The sequence below is a fragment of the Aquarana catesbeiana genome, linkage group LG13 (genome assembly GCF_042186555.1).
Source record: "Aquarana catesbeiana isolate 2022-GZ linkage group LG13, ASM4218655v1, whole genome shotgun sequence".
In the NCBI taxonomy this organism is placed as follows: Eukaryota; Metazoa; Chordata; class Amphibia; order Anura; family Ranidae; genus Aquarana; species Aquarana catesbeiana.
Window position 1 is genome coordinate 101,457,175 of NC_133336.1, and position 20,372 is coordinate 101,477,546.

The window sequence follows — 20,372 nt, forward strand, 5'->3', positions numbered from 1 at the left end:
TAACCTGCTGCCCGCCTGCTGATGACCCTGGCTATTCCTGAGACTCTGCTTCTGCCTATGACCCTGGGTTCTGTTAACCTTCAGGTGCCTGCCTGGCTGTCTTCTGTTCCAGCTCTGCACACCGCTGCATGTTCCAGTCTCCAGAGCCCTGACAAGTTGCGGGTCCGGAATCATCAACATAAGGCACTCATGTCCCTCCTGTCTCTCTGCTTCCTCTGTCTTATCCTCAGTGGAGCCAGGACAGGAGATATAAGAGAGGTCGACCTCATCAACTCAGTCTCCTATCAGGTACATGACAGTATCAAGAAAGAAGGAATCCGCTGCCCTCTGTGGAATACTTGGAAAAAGAAGAATGGCTGAACATCCGAAGGTTCCAAACAACATGCCTTTATTAAAGATCACCAGGGTACACCAAGAACACCAGATATTTAGTTACGTAGATGCTTTTCACACATCCAAACTGTGCTTAATCATTAGCTCAAGGAAGAAGGAATCCGCTGCTCCAGGTGTGTATGATGACCTGAAAGGAACCAAGTAGGAGCTCTAGTCCCGGCCCGCCTCCGTGGAATACTTGGAAAAAGAAGAATGGCTGAACATCCGAAGGTTCCAAACAACATGCCTTTATTAATAATCACCAGGGTACACCAAGGACACCAGATATTTAGTCACAAAGATGTGTTTCACACATCCAAACTGTGCTTAATCATTACCTTAGAAAATTTAAGCACAGTTTGGACATGTGAAACACGTCTACCTGACTAAATATCTGGTGTCCTTGGTGTACCCTGGTGATCTTTAATAAAGGCACGTTGTTTGGTACCTTCAGATGTGCAGCCATTCTTCTTTTTCCACATGACAGTATCAGTCAGTCAATGATGGAGACTGAAAAGGAGGCCTCTCCCCTGGAGGACATTTGTCGATCGATCTCCACACTCTCTTACATCATGCAAAGTCTGCAAGGAAAACTTAATCGCATGGAAGATCGATTATCAGCCAGCACAGAGATTTTGCCAGATGGAGACCAGTACCCAGATGGAGACCAGCACACTAAGCGGGACCTTCCTCCACCCTGAACCCTGAGTGCCCATCCCCGAGCACTTCTCTGGAGATTGCAGGAAATTTCAGATTTTCCGCAACTCTTGTGAACTGTACTTTTCCCTCCTGCCATGAACTTTCTCTACACAAGATGTTAAGGTGGGATTTATTATCTTCCTTCTTCTGGGTGAGCCCCAATCCTGGGCTTATCACCTTTGTGAGCAACGCGACCCTGCCCTGGCATCTATGGACTCTTTTTTCTCTGCCATGTCTCAGCTGTACGCTGACCCTTTTCATTGTCAGACTGCAGAACTAACGCTCAGCAAATTGCAGCAGGGTTAAAGGCCCGTGGAGAATTAAGTGACTGACTTCCATCTATGGAGTACCCATACCCAGTGGAATAAATCAGCTCTCCATTACCAGTTTCGGCTCGGGTTATCTGACGCTCTAAAAGATGAACTTGCCAAAGTGGGGGTACCAACAGCTTTGGAGTACCTAGTTAATCTCGTCATCCAGATTGACCGACGGTTACGAGAGCGACAGTCCGGGAAAACCAGCAGAGGCTCTTTGGTCCACCCAAAACCCGAGAATACCATTTCCTGCATCTCTGGTAACAGGACAAGGGCACCTTGGGGCTCCTCACAAAGGAGTTTTTGGAGATCCTCCCTGTCCGCAGCTGAACGTCTCCGACATCATCGTTCCAACCTCTGCCTCTACTGTGGCGATGTTGGTCACTATCTAATGCCCTGTACACACGGTCGGACATTGATCGGACATTCCGACAACAAAATCCATGGATTTTTTCTGACGGATGTTGGCTCAAACTTGTCTTGCATACACATGGTCACACAAAGTTGTCGGAAAATCCGATCGTTCTGAACGCGGTGACGTACAACACATACGTCGGGACTATAAACGGGGCAGTAGCCAATAGCTTTCGTTTCTTAATTTATTCTGAGCATGCGTGGCACTTTGTGCATCGGATTTGCGTACACACGATCGGAATTTCCGACAACGGATTTTGTTGTCGGAAAATGTTATAGCAAGCTCCCAAACTTTGTGTGTCGGAAATTCCTATGGAAAATGTGTGATAGAGCCTACACACGGACGGAATTTCCGTCAACAAGGTCCTATGAGACATTTTCCATCGGAAAATCCTATCGTGTGTACAGGGCATAAGACCAGTAAGGCCATGCAAGTCCCCTACTAATTGGATCTACATGATGCATCCACCTGGGACTCAAGTACAAATCACCTTCTTATGTCACCTGAGACTTGCTGAAAGGACTATTTCTGTTCCTGCAAATATAGACTCTGGTGCCTGTAGCTGCTTTGTGGACTCTAATTTTGCAGCCCAGCATAATCTTCCCCTCTGTACCAAGAAATGAGGGTTTGTTGTTCATCTAGCTAATGTACCCACAGAATCTGCTGTACCAGCTGTACAAAAGAGACTGAACTTTCTCAATACTAACAATCAGTTCTTGCGAGAGATCATCTTGAAGACACAGGCAGGTAATAAGAAATTTTTTTTTTGATAAAAGGAGGAGAGTGAATTTAAATTTAAAACCACGAGATCTGGTTGTCTACGGCAAATTTAAAGTTGAAGTGTCCCTCAAAGAAGCTTGGCCCAAGATCCTTGGGCCCGTTTTCAATTAAGAAAAAGATCAACTCTGTGGCATTTGAATTATCTTTACCAAGTAATCTGAAGATTCATCCTGTATTTTGTGTTTCTTTGCTCAAACCAACAGCTGCTAACCCCTTTCCGGATCGAAGCTCCGAAACCCCTGCCCCATTATTGATCGAAGGTAACAAAGAATACGAGGTAGAAGCTATTCTGGACTGTAAAAAGAGGGGAGATCGGACCCAGTTCCTTATTAAATGGAAGAGCTATGGTCCTGAGAATAACTCCTAGAAACCAGCCTCTAATGTTCACGCTCCCTGGTTGGTACAAGCTTATCTCCAACTTCACCCTGAAAAAATGGTCTCTAGTGGGCATCCAGAGGCTGCCCTTGGGGGGGTGGGGGGACAATGTCAGGGAATCCCTGTGTGACATTTGGCACATAGATGTGCGCAGACGCATAGTTTGTCTCGAAGAACGCCTAACAGTCGTGGGCATGTGCGCGAAAATTCACGATCACAGATGCGCAGTCCACAAATCCACGGGCACAATTCCTCTTAGCGCCAGATGGGCTATTTAAAGGGAGCCCAGTCTCCTATTCTTTTGCTGACCTGGCGTGTTCCTTGACCTTGGCTGTGTATCCTGTTCCTTACTTGCTGTTCACCTCTGACCCGGCTCCGTTCATGACTCTGGCTTTGCTTATGACTTGGTACCCCGCTGCCCGCCTACTGACAACCCTGGCTATTCCTGAGACTCTGCTTCTGCCTATGACCCCGGCTTCTGTTAACCTTCCGGTGGCTGCCTGGCTGTCTTCTGTTCCAGCTTTGCACACCGCTGCATTCTCTAGTCTCCAGAGCCCTGACAAGTTGCCGATCTGGAATCATTAACATCAGGCACTCATGTCCCTCCTGTCCCTTGGCTTCCTCTGTCTCATCCTCAGTGGGGCCAGGACAGGAGATATAAGAGAGGCCGACCTCATCAACTCAGTCTCCTATCAGGTATATGACACATTTAGAGATCTGGTTATTCTCAAAGGCTGGGTCAGTGCCACATGATCTGGATTCATGAGCCATCACGGCTCACATCTATTCCAGGAGCTGCGATGCATAATGTGGGCGTTCCTTCCTCCCCCCTCATCTGGGGTGGGCGGACGTCTCCACGCTATGCATCAACGTCACGTTGCACACATCGTGCGTGTGGCACCATTTCTGAGCACCATCACACCGATTGTGCTTCCATCTGCAGCACACTAAAGGGGATTTGGTGCCAAATGCAGAGTGACTTTGCCGATCTGGTGTTGGCGCCTCCCCCTCATCTTGCACGCTCACGTGGCATTTGACAGTGTGTTGTGCGCAAGCCCTTATAGGTCCCATCTGGGGTGGCTTATCCATCCTTTTGATCTCTCCCTCATTTCTTCAATAACAACCACTACTGGACATCACGGCTCTTTACGTCTAAGCATCAGGTACTTTAGTAGCCCCTGCTATACCCCCAATTCACCTTGGCATTTCATCCTTGGGTTTATATGCTTTCTTTTGATGGTATGGTCTTTATTCATCCCCTTATTTCTCTTACCCCTTCACTTGCTCTTGGTTGGGTCGTATTGATACCTTATGGCTACATTTGCACCCACCCTGTTCCACATTAGAGTACGGAAAACATGGCACATTGGCTAATATACACGTTTATATTCCGTTTAGAAGCCCCCAAGAAGTTGTGTAAACATTCACGGTTACTCTCAGGGATCTCCGCTTCATGGACTATTGTCCGCCCTTGGTGTTGCCATGTATGGGCCATGTTTGAGCCTCGCGCTGCCACAGCTTGCGGAAATGATGCCCCTAGGGAAGCTTCTGACTCTCAGTGTTGCACTGTTCTTATACAGCGGCTTTCTGTGAGTATTTTATAGACGAGGAGACAACCCCCCTTCTATTCCTTCTGTGTTTGGTATATTTTGCATAAAGGCAGTTATTTATAATTGATATAAAATATCTCTCAAAAGTGAGTACACCCCTCACGTTTTTGTAAATATTTTATTATATCTTTTCATGTGACAGCACTGACGAAATAACATTTTGCTACAATGTAAAGTAGTGAGTGTACAGCTTGTATAACAGTGTAAATTTGTTGTCCCCTCAAAATAACTTAAAACATTAATGTCTAAACCGCTGGCAACCCCTAAGTGAAAATGTTCAAATTGGGCCCAAAGTGTCAATATTTTGTGTGGCCACCATTATTTTCCAGCACTGCCTTAACCCTCTTGGGCACGGAGTTCACCAGAGCTTCACAGGTTGCCACTGGAGTCCTCTTTCACTACTCCATGATGACATCACGGAGCTGATGGATGTTAGAGACTTTGCGCTCCTCCACCTTCTGTTCGAGGATGCCTCACAGATGCTCAATAGGGTTTAGGTCTGGATACATGCTTGGCCAGTCCATCACCTTTACCCTCAGCTTCTTTAACAAGGCAGTGGTCATCTTAGAGGTGTGTTTAGTGTTGTTATCATGTTGGAATACTGCCCTGCGGCCCAGTCTCTGGAGGGAGAGGATCATGCTTTGCTTCAGTATGTCACAGTACATGTTGGCATTCAGGGTTCCCTCAATGAACTATAGCTCCCCAGTGCCGGCAGCACTCATGCAGCCCTAGATAATGACACTCCCACTACTATGCTTCACTGTAGGCAAGAAACACTTGTCTTTGTACTCCCCACCTGGTTGCTGAAACACACGCTTGACACCATCTAAACCAAATAAGTTTATCTTGGTCTCATCAGACCACAGGACATTGTTCCAGTAATCCAGCTTGTCTTCAGCAAACAGTTTGCGAGCTTTCTTGTGCATCAACTTTAGAAGAGGCTTCCTTCTGGGATGACAGCCATGCAGACCAATGTGATGCAGTGTGCGACATATGGTCTGAGCACTGACAGGCTAACCCCCCATCCCTTCAACCTCTGCAGCAATGCTGGCAGCACTCATGCCTTTATTTTCCGAAGACAACCTTCTGCCATTTTCATTTAGGGGTGTACTTACTTTTGTTGCCAGTGGTTTAGACATTAATGGCTGTGTGTTGAGTTATTTTGAGTGGACAGCAAATTTCCACTGTTATACAAGCTGCACACTCATTACTTTACATTGTAGCAAAGTGTCATTTCTTCAGCTGCCACTGATTATGACAAAACCTCCTGTGGGGCAAAATATGTACTTCCCCTTTAAGATGATACATGAAGAAAAGAGCAAAGCAGTGTTTAAAGTGTTACATTTAGACACAGCTGTGTTTTCATACCTAATGAACTGACTAAACAGGCCTGTGGTGTTACGAATGATTCTAGCAGCCTGGGACTCTTCGTGCTGACACTTCTGTAAGGTAACGCCATCGTCCATATGACCTTCCTGGTGCAGGATTGCCTGTTCAAATGTAAAAAGATATATAGTAGGTAAGTTCAGGTGTCATTTTTGTAATGTTCTTATTAGCATGACTCTTTGGATTTAAATCTCTATAAAACTAAATTCAAACTTTTCACTTTATCTAATATTTTATTTTATTCTATTCTATTCTATTCTATTCTATCAATTAAAATATAACTAACACCACATTTTTTTTATCATCTGTGTCCTATTTCAGAAATTTCCCTTTACTTCCTATCCCACAGACACAACAGGAATGGAAAGGGTAATATCTCCAAAGTGAGAGAAAGCCTGTCTTCTGCCTCTATTCACAATAATGTGTTTTTTTGATGCATTTAGCATTATGTAGAAATGCAGGAAATTTTTTTAACATGGGTTCCTATAAAACAGGTTCACACCAATGCGTTTTTGTACCTCTGCGTTTTTGGAAAGGGTCAGGGACTTTTTTCCCCGCAAAATGCAGCGTTTTGCATGAAACAGACCTAATGGACCCGCTGCAAGTACCACGTTTTACCACGTTTTTGCCACGATATGTATTTTTTTTGTGCTGTATATAGCTGGTTGCTAAGGAGGGGGTGGGGAAGCCGGCTGCCGCGTCCTTAACAACCGATAAGTCATCAGCTGTCAGTGGGCTTCCTGGCTGACAGCCGAATGTAAAAAAACAGAATTGGCGGCTAAAAAAAAAATGTGAAAAAAAAACATGCCAAAATTTCTTTTAAAAATGGCGTGGGGTCCCCCCCAAATCCATACCAGACCCTTATCCGAGCCTGTGGCCCAGCAGGTCAGGAAAGGGAGGGGACGAGCGAGCGCCCCCCCCCCAAACTATACTTAACAGCATGCCCTCAACATGGGGGAGTGGGTACTATGCCACCCCAAAGCACCATGCCCCCATGTTGATGGGGACAAGGGCCTCTTCCCAACAACCCTTGCAGGGTGGTTGTCAGGGTCTGCGGGTGGGGGCTTATCGGAATCTGGAAGATCCCAGCCCCCCCATGTGAATGGATATTGAGTACATTGTACCCCTACCCATTCACCAAAAAAAAGTAGTGTAGTGTGACAAAACACAATAGACAGTTTCTGACAAGTCCTTTATTAAAAATGTCTTCTTCCTCCTCCTCCGGGCTTCTCCAGCTTCTTCCTCCGGTCTTCTCCTTCTCCCTCCGGTCTTCTTCTTCTTCCTCCAGTCTTCTTCTTCTCCGGCTTCTTCTTCCGTTCTTCTTCTTTTTCCTGTCTTCTTTGTCTGGTGTTCTTCTTCCTCCGCCAACGACCCTCCTCCGATGCTGCATCTCACTGATCTGTCCGCTCCGATGTCAAGCATTTCTTAGATAACGATGGGGGCGTGGCCATCAGATGACATCATCCGGAGGCCCCATCCCCTCGTGACGTCACTGCCCGAGGCATGATGGGTCAAGGCCTAAATAGATTCAGGTGGTGTAGAGTCAGAAAAGTGCTATTGGAGTCCAAAGGCTCCAGAAGAGCAGAGTTTCCTAAAGAAATCAGACATAGTTGCAATGAAATCTGCCTTAGTCAGATAGGCCAATTGTTGTGCACCTGACTACAGATCCTTTGTCTCCTACTGTGCAATTAAGATAGCTTTTTGTTTTTAATAATTTATATGGTTACCATAACAAAGCTTCTTTCAATGCTCTGAGTTTCTAACCTAGGTAGCTATTTTGACAGCAAATGGCCATGGACATTAGACATCAGTGGCATGACAATCTAATATCTACAGGGTATGTGTACAGTATATGCTACTAGCCTAGGTGAATCTGAGGAAATTGTGACTGAAAAGGTTAATAACCTTGTCTAATAACAGATGTTTTCTGGTAATAAATCTGAGGCATCAGCACTTCACTTCTACTGTCTTTAGTTTTAAATATACAGTATATGTAAGAACAACATTAAGAGGAGTATGACTACTTTTCAATTACATATACAGTATCTCACAAAAGTGAGTACACTCCTCACATTTTTGTAAATATTTTATTATATCTTTTCATGTGACAACACTGAAGAAATGACACTTTTCTACAATGTAAAGTAGTGAGTGTACAGCTTGTATAACAGTGTAAATTTGCTATCCCCTCAAAATAACTCAACACACAGCCATTAATGTCTAAACCAATGGCAACAAAAGTGAGTCCAAATTGGGCCCAAAGTGTCAATATTTTGTGTGGCCACCATTATTTTCCAGCACTGCCTTAACCTTCTTGGGCATGGAGTTCACCAGAGCTTCACAGTTTGCCACTGGAGTCCTTTTCCACTCCTCCATGATGACATCATGGAGCTGGTGGATGTTGGAGACCTTGTGCTCCTCCACTTTCCATTTGAGGATGCCCCACAGATGCTCAATAGGGTTTAGGTCTAGAGACATGCTTGGCCAGGCCATCACCTTTACCGTCAGCTTCTTTAGCAAGGCAGTGGTCATCTTGGAGGTGTGTTTGGGGTCGTTATCATGTTGGAATACTGCCCTGCGGCCCAGTCTCTGCAGGGAGGGGATCATGTTCTGCTTCAGTATGTCAAAGTACATGTTGGCATTCATGGTTCCCTCAATGAACTGTAGCTCCCCAGTTCCGGCAGCACTTCTGCAGCCCCAGACCATGACACTCCCACCACCATGCTTGACTGTAGGCAAGACACACTTTTCTTTGTACTCACCTGGTTGCCGCTCACACACGCTTGACACTATCTGAACCAAATATGTTTATCTTGGTCTCATCAGACCACAGGACATGGTTCCAGTGATCCATGTCCTTAGTCTGCTTGTCTTCAGCAAACTGTTTGTTGGCTTTCTTATCCATCATCTTTAGAAAAGGCTTCCTTCTGGGATGACAGCCATGCAGACCAATTTGATGCGGTGTGTGGCGTATGGTCTAAGGACTGACATGCTGACCCCCCATCCCTTCAACCTTTGCAGCAATGCTGGCAGCACTCATATGTCTATTTCCCAAAGACAACCTCTTGATAGGATATGACGCTGAGCACGTGCACTCAACTTCTTTGGTTGACGAGGCCTGTTCTGAGTGGAACTTGTCCTGTTAAACAGCTGTATGGTCTTGGCCACCATGCTGCAGCTCAGTTTCAGGGTCTTGGCAATCTTCTTATAGCCTAGGCCATCTTTATGTAGAGCAACAATTCTTTTTTTCAGATCCTCAGAGAGTTCTTTGCCATGAGGTGCCATGTTGAACTTCCAGTGACCAGTATGAGAGAGTGAGAGCGATAACACCAAATTTAACACACCTGCTCCCCATTCACACCTGAGACTTTGTAACACTAATGAGTCACATGACACCGGGGAGGGAAAATGGCTAATTGGGCCCAATTTTGCAATTTTCACTTAGGGGTGTACTCACTTTTGTTGCCAGTGGTTTACACATTAATGGCTGCGTGTTACATTATTTTGAGAGGACAGCCAATTTACACTGTTATACAAGCTTTACACTCACTACTTTACATTGTAGAAAAGTGTCATTTCTTCAGTGTTGTCACATGAAAAGATATAATAAAATACTTACAAAAATGTTAGGGGTGTAATCATTTTTGTGAGGTACTGTATATACTGTATATATATATATATATATATATATATATATATATACACACACACACACTCACTGGCCAGTTTATTAGGTACACCTTGCTAGTACCAGGTTGGGCCCCCTTTTGCCTTCAGAACTGCCTTAATTCTTCGTGGCTTCGATTTAACAAGATGTTGGAAACATTTGTCAGAGATTGTGGTCCATTTTGACATAATAGCATCATGCAGCTGCTGAAGATTTGTTGGCTGCACATCTATAATGCAAATCTCCCGTTCCAGCACATCCCAAAGGTGCTCTATTGGTTTGAGATCTGGTGACTGTGGAGGCCAGTGACCTCATTGTCATGTTCAAGAAACCAGTTTGAGATGATTTGAGCTTTGTGACATGGTGCATTATCCTGCTGGAAGTAGCCATCAGATGATGGGTACACTAAAGTCATAAAGAGATTGACATGGTCAGCAACAATACTCAGGTAGGCCATGGCATTTAAACAATGCTTAATTGGTACTAAGGGGCCCAAAGTGTGCCAAGAAAATATTACCCACACCATTATACCACCGCCACCAGCCTGAACCATGGATACAAGGCAGGATGGATGCATGCTTTTATGTTGTTCAAATTCTGACCCTACCATCTGAATGTCGCAGCTGAAATCGAAACTCATGAGACCAGGCAATGTTTTTCCAATCTTCTATTGTCCAATTTTGGTGAGAATGTGTGAACTGTAGCCTCGGTTTCCTGTTCTTAGCTGAGTGGCACTCGGTGTGGTCTTCTGCTGCTGTAGCCCATCTGCTTTAAGGTTCAATGTGTTGTGCGTTCAGAGATGGTATTCTGCATACCTTGGTTGTAATGAGTGGTTATTTGAGTTATTGGGTTATTTGCCTTTGTATCATTTCAAACCAGTCTGTATATTCTCCTCTGACCTCTGACATCAACAAGGCATTTTCGTCCACACAACTGCCACTCGCTGCATAGTTTCTCTTTTTTGGACCATTCTCTGTAAACCCTAGAGATGGTTGTGTGTGAAAAATCCCAGTAGATCAGAAGTTTTTGGAATACTCAGACCAGCCATTTGGCACCAACAACCATGCCATGTTCAAAGTAATTTAAATACTATTTATTCCCCTTTCTGATGCTCAGTTTGAACTTCAACAAGTCGTCTTCACTATGTCTAGAAGCCTAAATGCATTGAGTCGCTGCCATGTAATTGGCTGATTAGCAATTTGTTTTATCAAGTAATTGAACAGATGTACTTAATAATGTGGTTGCTGAGTGTATATACAGTCAGGTCCATAAATATTGGGACATCAACACAATTCTAATCTTTTTGGCTCTATACACTACTGCAATGGATTTGAAATGAAACAAACACGATGTACTTTAACTGCAGACTTTCAGCTTTAATTTGAGGGTATTTACATGCAAGTCAGGTGAACGGTGTAGGAATTACAATAGTTTGTATATGTGCGTCCCACTTTTTAAGGGACCAAAAGTAATGGGACAATTGGCTGCTCAGCTGTTCCATGGCCAGGTGTGTGTTATTCCCTCCTTATCCCATTTACAAGGAGCAGATAAAAGGTCCAGAGTTCATTTCAAGTGTGCTATTTGCAATTGGAATCTGTTGCTGTCAACTCTCAATATGAGATCCAAAGAGCTGTCACTATCAGTGAAGCAAGCTCTATCAGTGAAGCAAGTGCAGATGAACAATGACCCGAAGCATACTGTGAAAGCAACCAAAGATTTTTTTAAGGGAAAGAAGTGGAATGTTATGCAATGGCCAAGTCAATTACCTGACCTGAATCCGATTGAGCATGCATTTCACTTGCTGAAGACAAAACTGAAGGGAAAATGCCCCAAGAACAAGCAGGAACTGAAGACAGTTGCAGTAGAGGCCTGACAGAGTATCTGGTGATGTCTATGCGTTCCAGACTTCAGGCTTTAATTGACTGCAAAGGATTTGCAACCAAGTATTAAAAAGTTTCATGGATGCTTGTCAATTTATCCCATTACTTTTGGTCCCTTAAAAAGTGGGAGGCACATATACAAACTGTTGTAAATCCTACACTGTTCACCTGATTTGGATGTAAATACCCTCAAATTAAAACTGAAAGTCTGCAGTTAAAGCACATCTTCGTTTCATTTCAAATCCCTTGTGGTAGTGTATAGAGCCAAAAAGATTAGAATTGTGGCAATGTCCCAGTATTTATGGACCTGACTGTATACACTGTATATATATATATATATATATATATATATATATATATATATATATATATATATATATATATTTATTTATATAGATTGCAAGGGCACATACAGTATATTGAGCAGTAACTGAGAATATTAGAATATTAGAATGGTATAACTCAAAAGAGAGTGCAGACCCCCAAAATTGGATGTAATTTTTTATGTTAACATACATCTAAAACTAAATGGGCTGGGACGTTTATTTACTTTGTTGAATTAAACATTATCTCCTTTTATGCACATCTTAGAGTATTCACTTGTAACTTGTTTTCTTACTCTTCTTTTAAGTGGTCCTAGTCTTGCTGTTTTGGCATCTTGGGCTTTGTAGGTCAGCCACAAGCCACTGTCAACATGCTGGATAAAGCAGATAGAGTCTCCATATTTTATTTCTGCTACTCCCATTCCATCGATGTCTCGCTTAGGCACAGAATCCAATTTTTCCTAAATCAAAAGGAAGAATATCAGGGGGAATGTACAAAAGGTTCTATTACACCGAAGGAGTATTTTTAAGCATCATTATTTATAACAACACAAATGTTGCTAATGTTCCCTTGTTATTCAGCATGCGCATTATTCCAGACCAATCTCTATGTTCACAAACTTCTAAACTCTTCATAAGTTGCCACATAAAGCATAGATATTTTTCCAACTTTGTGTGCTATTTGGATAATTATAGCCCCAGCAACACTCACACTGCATACATCAGTGGTCTGTGACTCATGGGTTGCCATCAAGTCTTCTGTTAAAACAGTCCAACAAAGACATAGATGGTGACCATTATAGAGTGTGTTAATTATAGGGAGTTAAATTCTACTTTTTTGCTTTTTTTTTTCTATTATTTAAATGTCAGGCATCTGCTGGGTGCAGACAAATGTAAGATATATTGGTGACTGGTAGCTAAAAAGAAACAAAATGAAATAGCACATTACTATTAAGCAATGTGAGCAATATGGTAAGGATCCGTGAAAGAGGCAGTTAAAAACTTGACGTCATTATTTCTTTCGGCTAACACTTTGAATCTAATATAGCTCTGAAAGTTCAACAAGCAAACACATATCTGCCATTAAATAGCTGTGCCTAGAACATGTTTTTATTACAATGATAGTGGTAAAAATTGAATGATCTACTTTAAAATTCATAAACATAATTACATAATAAAAACTCTGCCCAGCAACTGCTTTAAGCGATGCCAAGGTTTTATTTTACACTAAAAAGAATTCCTAAACAGTTTGTTTATAATATTGTCCTTCCTGTTCTCTGATTACTTTTTTTTATGTTCAGTTCATGACTTTTTTACATGTGGCAACTATTCAGCCCAACAGTGATTTAACAAAACTGGAAATAACATTCTATCTGCTGCTATAAGGGTTAATTAATATTAGCAATGTATCTTTGTAACTAATATGTTATTTATTTGACATATATACTGTATGCATTTAAAACATGTATATATTTATATACATGTTTTAAACAAACCTGTGTATAACATACTGAAAAAACAAGTGTGGATTAGTAGAAAATTGCACTCACTTTGGATGCTCTGAAGCAGAAAGCTGATGATTTAGTATCCGACTTTGCTCGGTCTTGTAGCACTAGTCCTTGGTCCTCTGTCAGTGCCAAATACTGCCCAGTTGTAATATGGCGAAGGCGGAATGTCTGCCCCCATCGGATGTGACTTCCACTCCAACTGAGTTAATAAAAGGAAAGCATTGACATCTACTTACCAAATTGTACTGTTGGTTTAATAAATATTGTAGTTTATAAACATTATTCAAGGTTACCTGATTCTGAGGGGTTCCACTCTCCATAATGACCTGGCGCGAATACCTGCTCCACCTGCTTCATAATTTACTTTCCTAATAAAGTGAAATGTTCAGAAAAACAAAATGTGCATGCCATTAACATAAAAATCTGAGTTACTGGCTAATAGTACATAACAGAAAATATATATTACACATTTACCTTTAAATGTGTTTTCCAAAGTGAATGTATAGCAATGGTGGTACATTTTTACTTTAGATGTTAAAAAAATTAGGATTTTTAAAAAATTTCCCTATAAAATCCTTTATTTGGAGTACAGTACTGGACACAGGATCTTTTGTCTTAACCATAGATTATTCGCAGCTACTTTCAGGTGATCAGACACAGGCAAAAAAAAGTGTAGAGACATCTATACAACCCCTCCCACTCCCAGCAAGCCTCAGTTTTGTAGAAAGTTAAAGTAGTTCTAAACCCTAAACATTTTTTACCTTAATGCATGCCTTACATTAAGATAAAAAATGTTTAGCTAGCAGTATGCCTTCTCCTTTATACTTACCTGAGCCCTCACTCGATCTACCATAGCGCCCTTCTGTAGCAGCTCTCTCCCTTCTTCAAACTCTCACAGGCTTTGCTGAGAACAGCAGAAGCCATTGGCCATTGGCTTCTGCTACTGTTAGTCAAATCCTATGACGAAAAAGCAGGGGGTGGGATCGAGCCATGCTTTCTGTGTCTATAGACGCAGGTAGTGCAGCTCAGGAGTGAGCCCGCTGGTGTGCCACAATAGGAAGCAGCTTGGTATGGTGGCACACTTAGAAGAGAAGGAGCCAGGAGCGCCAGCAGGGGACCCACGAAGAGGAGGATCAGAGTTGCTCTGTGCTATTTCATTGCACAGAGCGGGTAAATATAAGCCTGTTTGTTAATAGTATAAGCCTGTTTGTTATTTTAAAATTAGTAAAAAATAGTATTTACAAATACTTTAAAAGGAGATCGTAAAAAAACACAAAGGAGGGACCTATGTCCTGGTTTAGACTCCAAGTAAAAGATTTTTTCAGGTAAGTCAAAAATCCTATTTTCTTTGGTTGTTTCAGAACAAGACATAAGGAGGAAAGAAAAATGCCCTGGTTAAGGTGGGAGGAGGAGTACACCTTAGGGAGAAAGAAGGCTTTAGGCCTCAGAACAACCTTATCCATCAGTCCACAAGGAAAGGCTTTTTACAAGATAAGGCCACAAATTCAGCAAATGTGATAGCAGAGAGAAAAAACACCCCGTGAGTGAGAACAAACATGGGCTGAAAGAACAAGGTTAAGATCCCATGGAGCTACAGGAGGACACACAGAGGAGCGTGTGCACACCCTGCACAGAGGCCTTATCTAAGAAATGGGAGGTTAACAGTCTCTGAAACAGCCAGGGCCAATATTTGCATCTTGAAGGTACTCAAGGACAGATGCTGGTCCAGACAGATTGTAAAAAAGGCAAGATGCATCCCATGAAGTACTTCCTAGAATGGAACTTCCTAGCCCCACAACACACAAAGCAAGCCTTCCATGTGAGATGGTAGGCTCTGCAAGCAAATTACATTCTAGGCTTTAAGAGCGTATGGGTGACTGAATACAATAGACCCTTGTCCGTCAGCACCTGGGCTTCATCAGCCATGTTGTTAAAGCCAGGAACTAATATTTAGGATGGTGGACCAATCCTTAGAATAGAAGTTCTGGATGATCCAGAAGGGCATATGGAAAGTCTGCCAGTCTGCCAGGAGTCAGAGTGTGTCCGAGCACCACATTCTCCAGGGCCAGTTCGCTGCATGAAGATCACCAGAATGTTCTCCATCTCAATCCTGTGAAGCAGATGAGCAAGATGCTGTAGAGGTGGAAAGGCACAGATCAGGCTGAAATGATCCTCATCAGTCATCAGAGCATCCATGTGAAGTACCAAACCGGCAGCAAATCTGGCCACTTGTGGCAAAGGGCCTGGAATACCTGCAGATGGAGAGACCATTTTTTTCATATACTGACACTGACAATTGAGAAAGTGCACCTGCCTATTTTCCAGGCCTGGGACTTGAACAGCTGATAGACCAGGAATATGCAGTTCCACCCAAGGGAGAATCAGGTCTGATTCTTGTTGAGAGGCTCAACTTCTGCTGTCTTCTTGATGTAGACCACTTTCTTGGCATTGTCCAATTAGAAACTAGCTGGGAGATCATGAAGCTGAAAGATCCAGCATTGAAGGGACAATGGAATTGCCCTAAAATGTCCAAGCCCCCTGCACAGAGGGCATCCAGGACTCCTCCCCAGCCTGAGTGGCTTGCTTGTATTGTAAGAATGTTCCACATCTTCAGGGAAAAAGATTTCCCTGACTCCAGCACCAGGTTGGAAATCCAACACACCAGCAAGAGTCATGCCTTTACCAGCTGGATGCATATGGCAGTCTAAGGAATGTGTCTGAGCATGTGAATGGAAGTTTGTCCTGGGGTAGAAAGATCTTGGACAGGGCTGTATCCAATATCAGGCCAAGGTGTTTCAATCGGTCAGGAGGTTCCATCAATGACTTCCAAGGATTGGAGATCCATCAGACTCTTTGCTTTGTCTGCACAAGCTGTCTAACATTGGCTGAAAAGGTTTGCATAGACTGTTTCTTTAACAGGAGATCATCCAGGTATCCTAATATGTGGATACCCTAAAAGTAGAGCAGCGGTAGGACTGGGGCAAGGACCTTGATAAAGACCAGGGTTGATGTGGAAGGGCCAAAGAGAAGGGCAACAAATTAGTAATGTTGTTTACACATGGCAAAATGTGGTAGTAAGCAGCCCTGATGTCCACGGGGGCCAGCAGTCCCTCTGATACTAAAGAGCAGGGCTTTTTTCAGCAGAAGCGTGGGGGAACGCAGTTTCCGCACCTCCGACACTGAATCTATGTATTAGCAAAGGGTGTGGGGTGTGATGGAGGGTCTATTGATGCTGGCTGCTGAGGGATCTATTGTCACTGGTGGGGATCTGTTTTGTGTGAGGGTCTATTGTTGCTGGGGGGTCTTATGTTGATCTACTGTTGAGGGAGAGATCTATTGTTGCTGGTTGCTGGAGGATCTATTGATGCTGGCTGCTGGCCAATAGATGTCCCATTATCATTGGTAAGGGAAATTGGACCATCTTCACACAGAAGTATGCTACGGGTTTTGAGTTGCAGCTTAAAGCATGAAAGGGGCAAAAGGATCTTTTACTAGTTTCAGAAACCAAAGCCCTACCCGTAGGAAGCCTTATTTATCTGGGGGAGGAGAGTACTTTATCCCTGTAATTTCCTTAATGTACTTGTACAGCAAGGTACCAAATAGGCACTCTCCCTCAAAGGGTGTCTTGTCAAGAAGCTTCTTGTTTCTTTACATCTACTTTCTATCTCCAAAGTCATCAACTCAAAAGTGCAAGGCCAACAGCAAGAGCTACAGGTGGTCATGAACAGAGGGATCCATTAAAACAGAGCCAGGGTCTCGAGCTTAGTCCAGAAAGCAAGGATCTGGCAGATGACCAATGGCAAGACATGCTAGAGAGAACAAGGCCTTAAAGTGGACTCCCAACCTCTTGTCCAACTAGTTCTTAAAAACAGAAATATCTTCCATGGAAACTGCCAAGAACCTTTTAGGGTAAGGAATGGATGGGTAAAAAACAGGGAATGTCCATTTCTGAAAGAAACCCTCCTCAATAGGATATTGACACATTTTGTACATTTTGTTAAGCATATGTCACCTTACCTATGCTGGGCCTCTGCTGGGTCGGTAGATGGAATTGTCAAACATTCATCATGACCATGGAAAAACCTGACAACATGTCCACCAAGAAGATACCCTGAAATATAAACACATGTTAGATATAATAAGGTGTATGACAGTCAACAACAATTCTAAAATAAGTTAAATCAACAATCATTTTTAAATATGTTAATGAGCAAATATGAGCAACCTATGTACTTTTTATTAAATCTTAATTCAATCATCAGCAAATGATAGGGAGGAGAACAGAAAAAACAAGAACAACTCAGTAATCAGTACAGAATAACATGTTCTTCTTCCTTTAGTAATTATAAACATTTAGAATATTGCTTTAGATTTTTTTCTTTTTTTCATTCAGGGTTTGAAAGAATCAATGAGACAGTAGTAACCCAGAACCATGATGGAATTAAGTCCTTTATGCAATCATGCAGTTGCTACAAAGTACCCCACAATCTGCTACGTATTGATAGTAGCAAATTTTGGAAACAGCTTTTAAAGACTTCACCAAGAAAATGCTTTTCAGATGTTAGAAGGGTGCAAAATCATACACCCATGGATAGAATCAATCAGCAGGTCCTTATATGTTTCTGAGAACCTGGTGGTTTAATTCCCAGGTAGTAGTTTAGTCCCAACACTTTTCACAGAATCAAAATTAAGATTTCACAATTAAGATTTCACGCTTTTACAGATCAAATCTGTTACTGTATTTACTTGTTCAGGAACATGTAACCTGGGGACTGTGACACCATCATTTGGCTTTGTAATGTTTCAGGAGTCTAAAATATCGTTCCACTTCATTCCCTAAGAGCTATTAGAAGCCAACATATAGCTGAACTTTTCAGCAACCACACAAACATGAAATATGCGCTTTGAGTGGGGATTTCATTTAAGTATATCACATCATCAAAGGTAAACCTGGTTCACACATATGGGGTGCAGTGGCAGTGCAAATTCACTGTGAATTAAAAAAGAGTCCTGTGTATTTTCTGAGTACTGCGGTGCAGTTCAGATGTGAATTCCCGGCTATTGCCTTCTATGGGAGCGCTCCTGATTATGTCATTCTGACAAAACACATAGGGGGGGAGCTTCAGTCTCATTGCATCACTTCCTGTTTGGTCCGCATGGGTGCCCCAGACCTCCTGGTTTTTACTGTCTAATGACTTTTTAAACAATATACGTGCAAATATGTATGTTTTACACGGATTAAAAGAAGTTAAAACAATATTGAACTATGGAATGTTATTTCTCTTTGTATATACTGTATGTACTGAGTTGAAGGGGCTAATGACATAAGGAAACAAGGATATACACCAGCAAGGATCTGTGTCCTAAATACAGCAGTTTGGCTGTAAAGGCGCGATACCTTCCTGAGGGGAGAGCTCTCTGGTGAATGCAATAACATAGGGGAGCACGGATTGGAGCACCTGTACTTTCAACATGTTTACAAGCACGGGTAAAAGGCACAAGTCACTTTTGATTTTGAATGTTGGTTTACATCATTTCAACATACGAAAGACTGATGATTATTACCAGGACTAGTTTATTCATACACTGATTTGAATCACTGGGATTTCACCAGTTACCAATTGACGTATTGATTTTAGTTCATCTATGTATTTATTATTGATGTTTTTTTGTCATTTTTCACATTAATCAGCACTTGTCACTATATTTGAAGAATCTACTTAAATGTCATATATTTGCAGCACTTGTTATATTTACACTATATGTTTATTTTTGGTATATGATGTTAGCCACACTATATTAATAAGGTATACCAGTGATAGCACCTTACAATCACACAAATCTATAGCAGTGCCACACCCACTATATTCTTTCCTGTTTTCTACATGGGGTACAGTTTTTGGTAATTCCTCTATTAAAAAAAAAAAACAATGTCCCCCAATGTAGCTCCATCGTCAATCACGACACCTGCTGCCACCACTGACCCGAAAAAAGAAAAAAACTCTGCTCACGCCGAAGGCTCCTGCCATCTGCCTGCTCCACCGCCTGATATTTCTTAAAAAGCTAAGGGGCAGGGCCACCCAGTGACATCAAAGGGTGGCCCCACCCCTTAGCTTTTTAAGAAATGTCACTTGCTGACAGCTGATGAGTCATCCGTTTTTAAGGACGCGGCAGCTGCATCTGAACCGCATTTACATCGCAGCTAAACCACTAAACAGCTGCTTTGGAAATTCACAATGAAAACTGATGGGACATGCGTGAACCTAGCCTTAAGTGTCTTAGAAGTGTATGAATAAAAGGTGCATAATAAACATTTCCTGCATTTCCCTTGCATTTGCTGATAATTAGCCAAAAATAAGATTCAATATGCCTCTTTGACAAGAAGCTTCATTTTCAAAAAGTAAAGTAAAATTTCCAGATGATTTGTAACATTTAAAATACATAATGTACAAAGGATGGTTCATCAAATCAGTTGTCTATAAACATGACTGTGACATTTTCTTAACACAATTTACTGAGGTGAACAGTATAACACAAAACTAAAAGAAAAACGTTACATAGAGATGGCACTTATCAATGTGCGTCATATTTTGATCCTTAGGGCATTGAGCTCAACATGATAAAGATAAGACAGAGGCTTTGCTTCTGCTGTCAATGCTAATGGCAAATCTGGCGTTTCAGGCCATTTAACTGTAGTTCAGAAATACAAGTTCTGCCTCACAACCAAAGAGCAGGAAATTCTAATCTAAGTTATATCTCAAGGGCACTAAAATCAAGCCTGTAAACATTAGAAAAATAGGAATATTAAAGTGATATTAAAAGTTTTTTTATGCACTTTCAGCAATCAATTTAAAGGATAAGTTCACCTCAAAAAAATAATAAATGCACATCTTTTTGCAGGTAAGAAAATGTGCATTTATTATTTTTTTTATTGGGAGCCTGTAAAGCATTGCATCCAAGATCAGCAGATCATGGGTACAATGTAGGGCTCTTGCAGACTGCCAGTGTAAGCTGTCTGCCCGTACCTCATACGGGCAGTCAGT

At 42.2% G+C, this 20,372-nt stretch overlaps 1 protein-coding gene across 7 annotated transcripts in view; it reads right to left on the reverse strand.

Moving 5' to 3' along the window:
- Positions 1–20,372, reverse strand: part of RYR3 (ryanodine receptor 3) — a 1,082,755-nt gene that overhangs the window by 722,695 nt on the left and 339,688 nt on the right. For all 7 annotated transcript variants that reach the window (XM_073608696.1, XM_073608694.1, XM_073608691.1 and 4 more), the window contains 5 exons: positions 17,347–17,440; positions 13,623–13,697; positions 13,372–13,528; positions 12,118–12,282; positions 5,934–6,055 (listed from right to left, as the gene is read on the reverse strand). In XM_073608696.1, the coding sequence (XP_073464797.1) occupies positions 5,934–6,055; positions 12,118–12,282; positions 13,372–13,528; positions 13,623–13,697; positions 17,347–17,440 (613 nt within the window). The remainder of the gene's footprint in view (positions 1–5,933; positions 6,056–12,117; positions 12,283–13,371; positions 13,529–13,622; positions 13,698–17,346; positions 17,441–20,372) is intronic.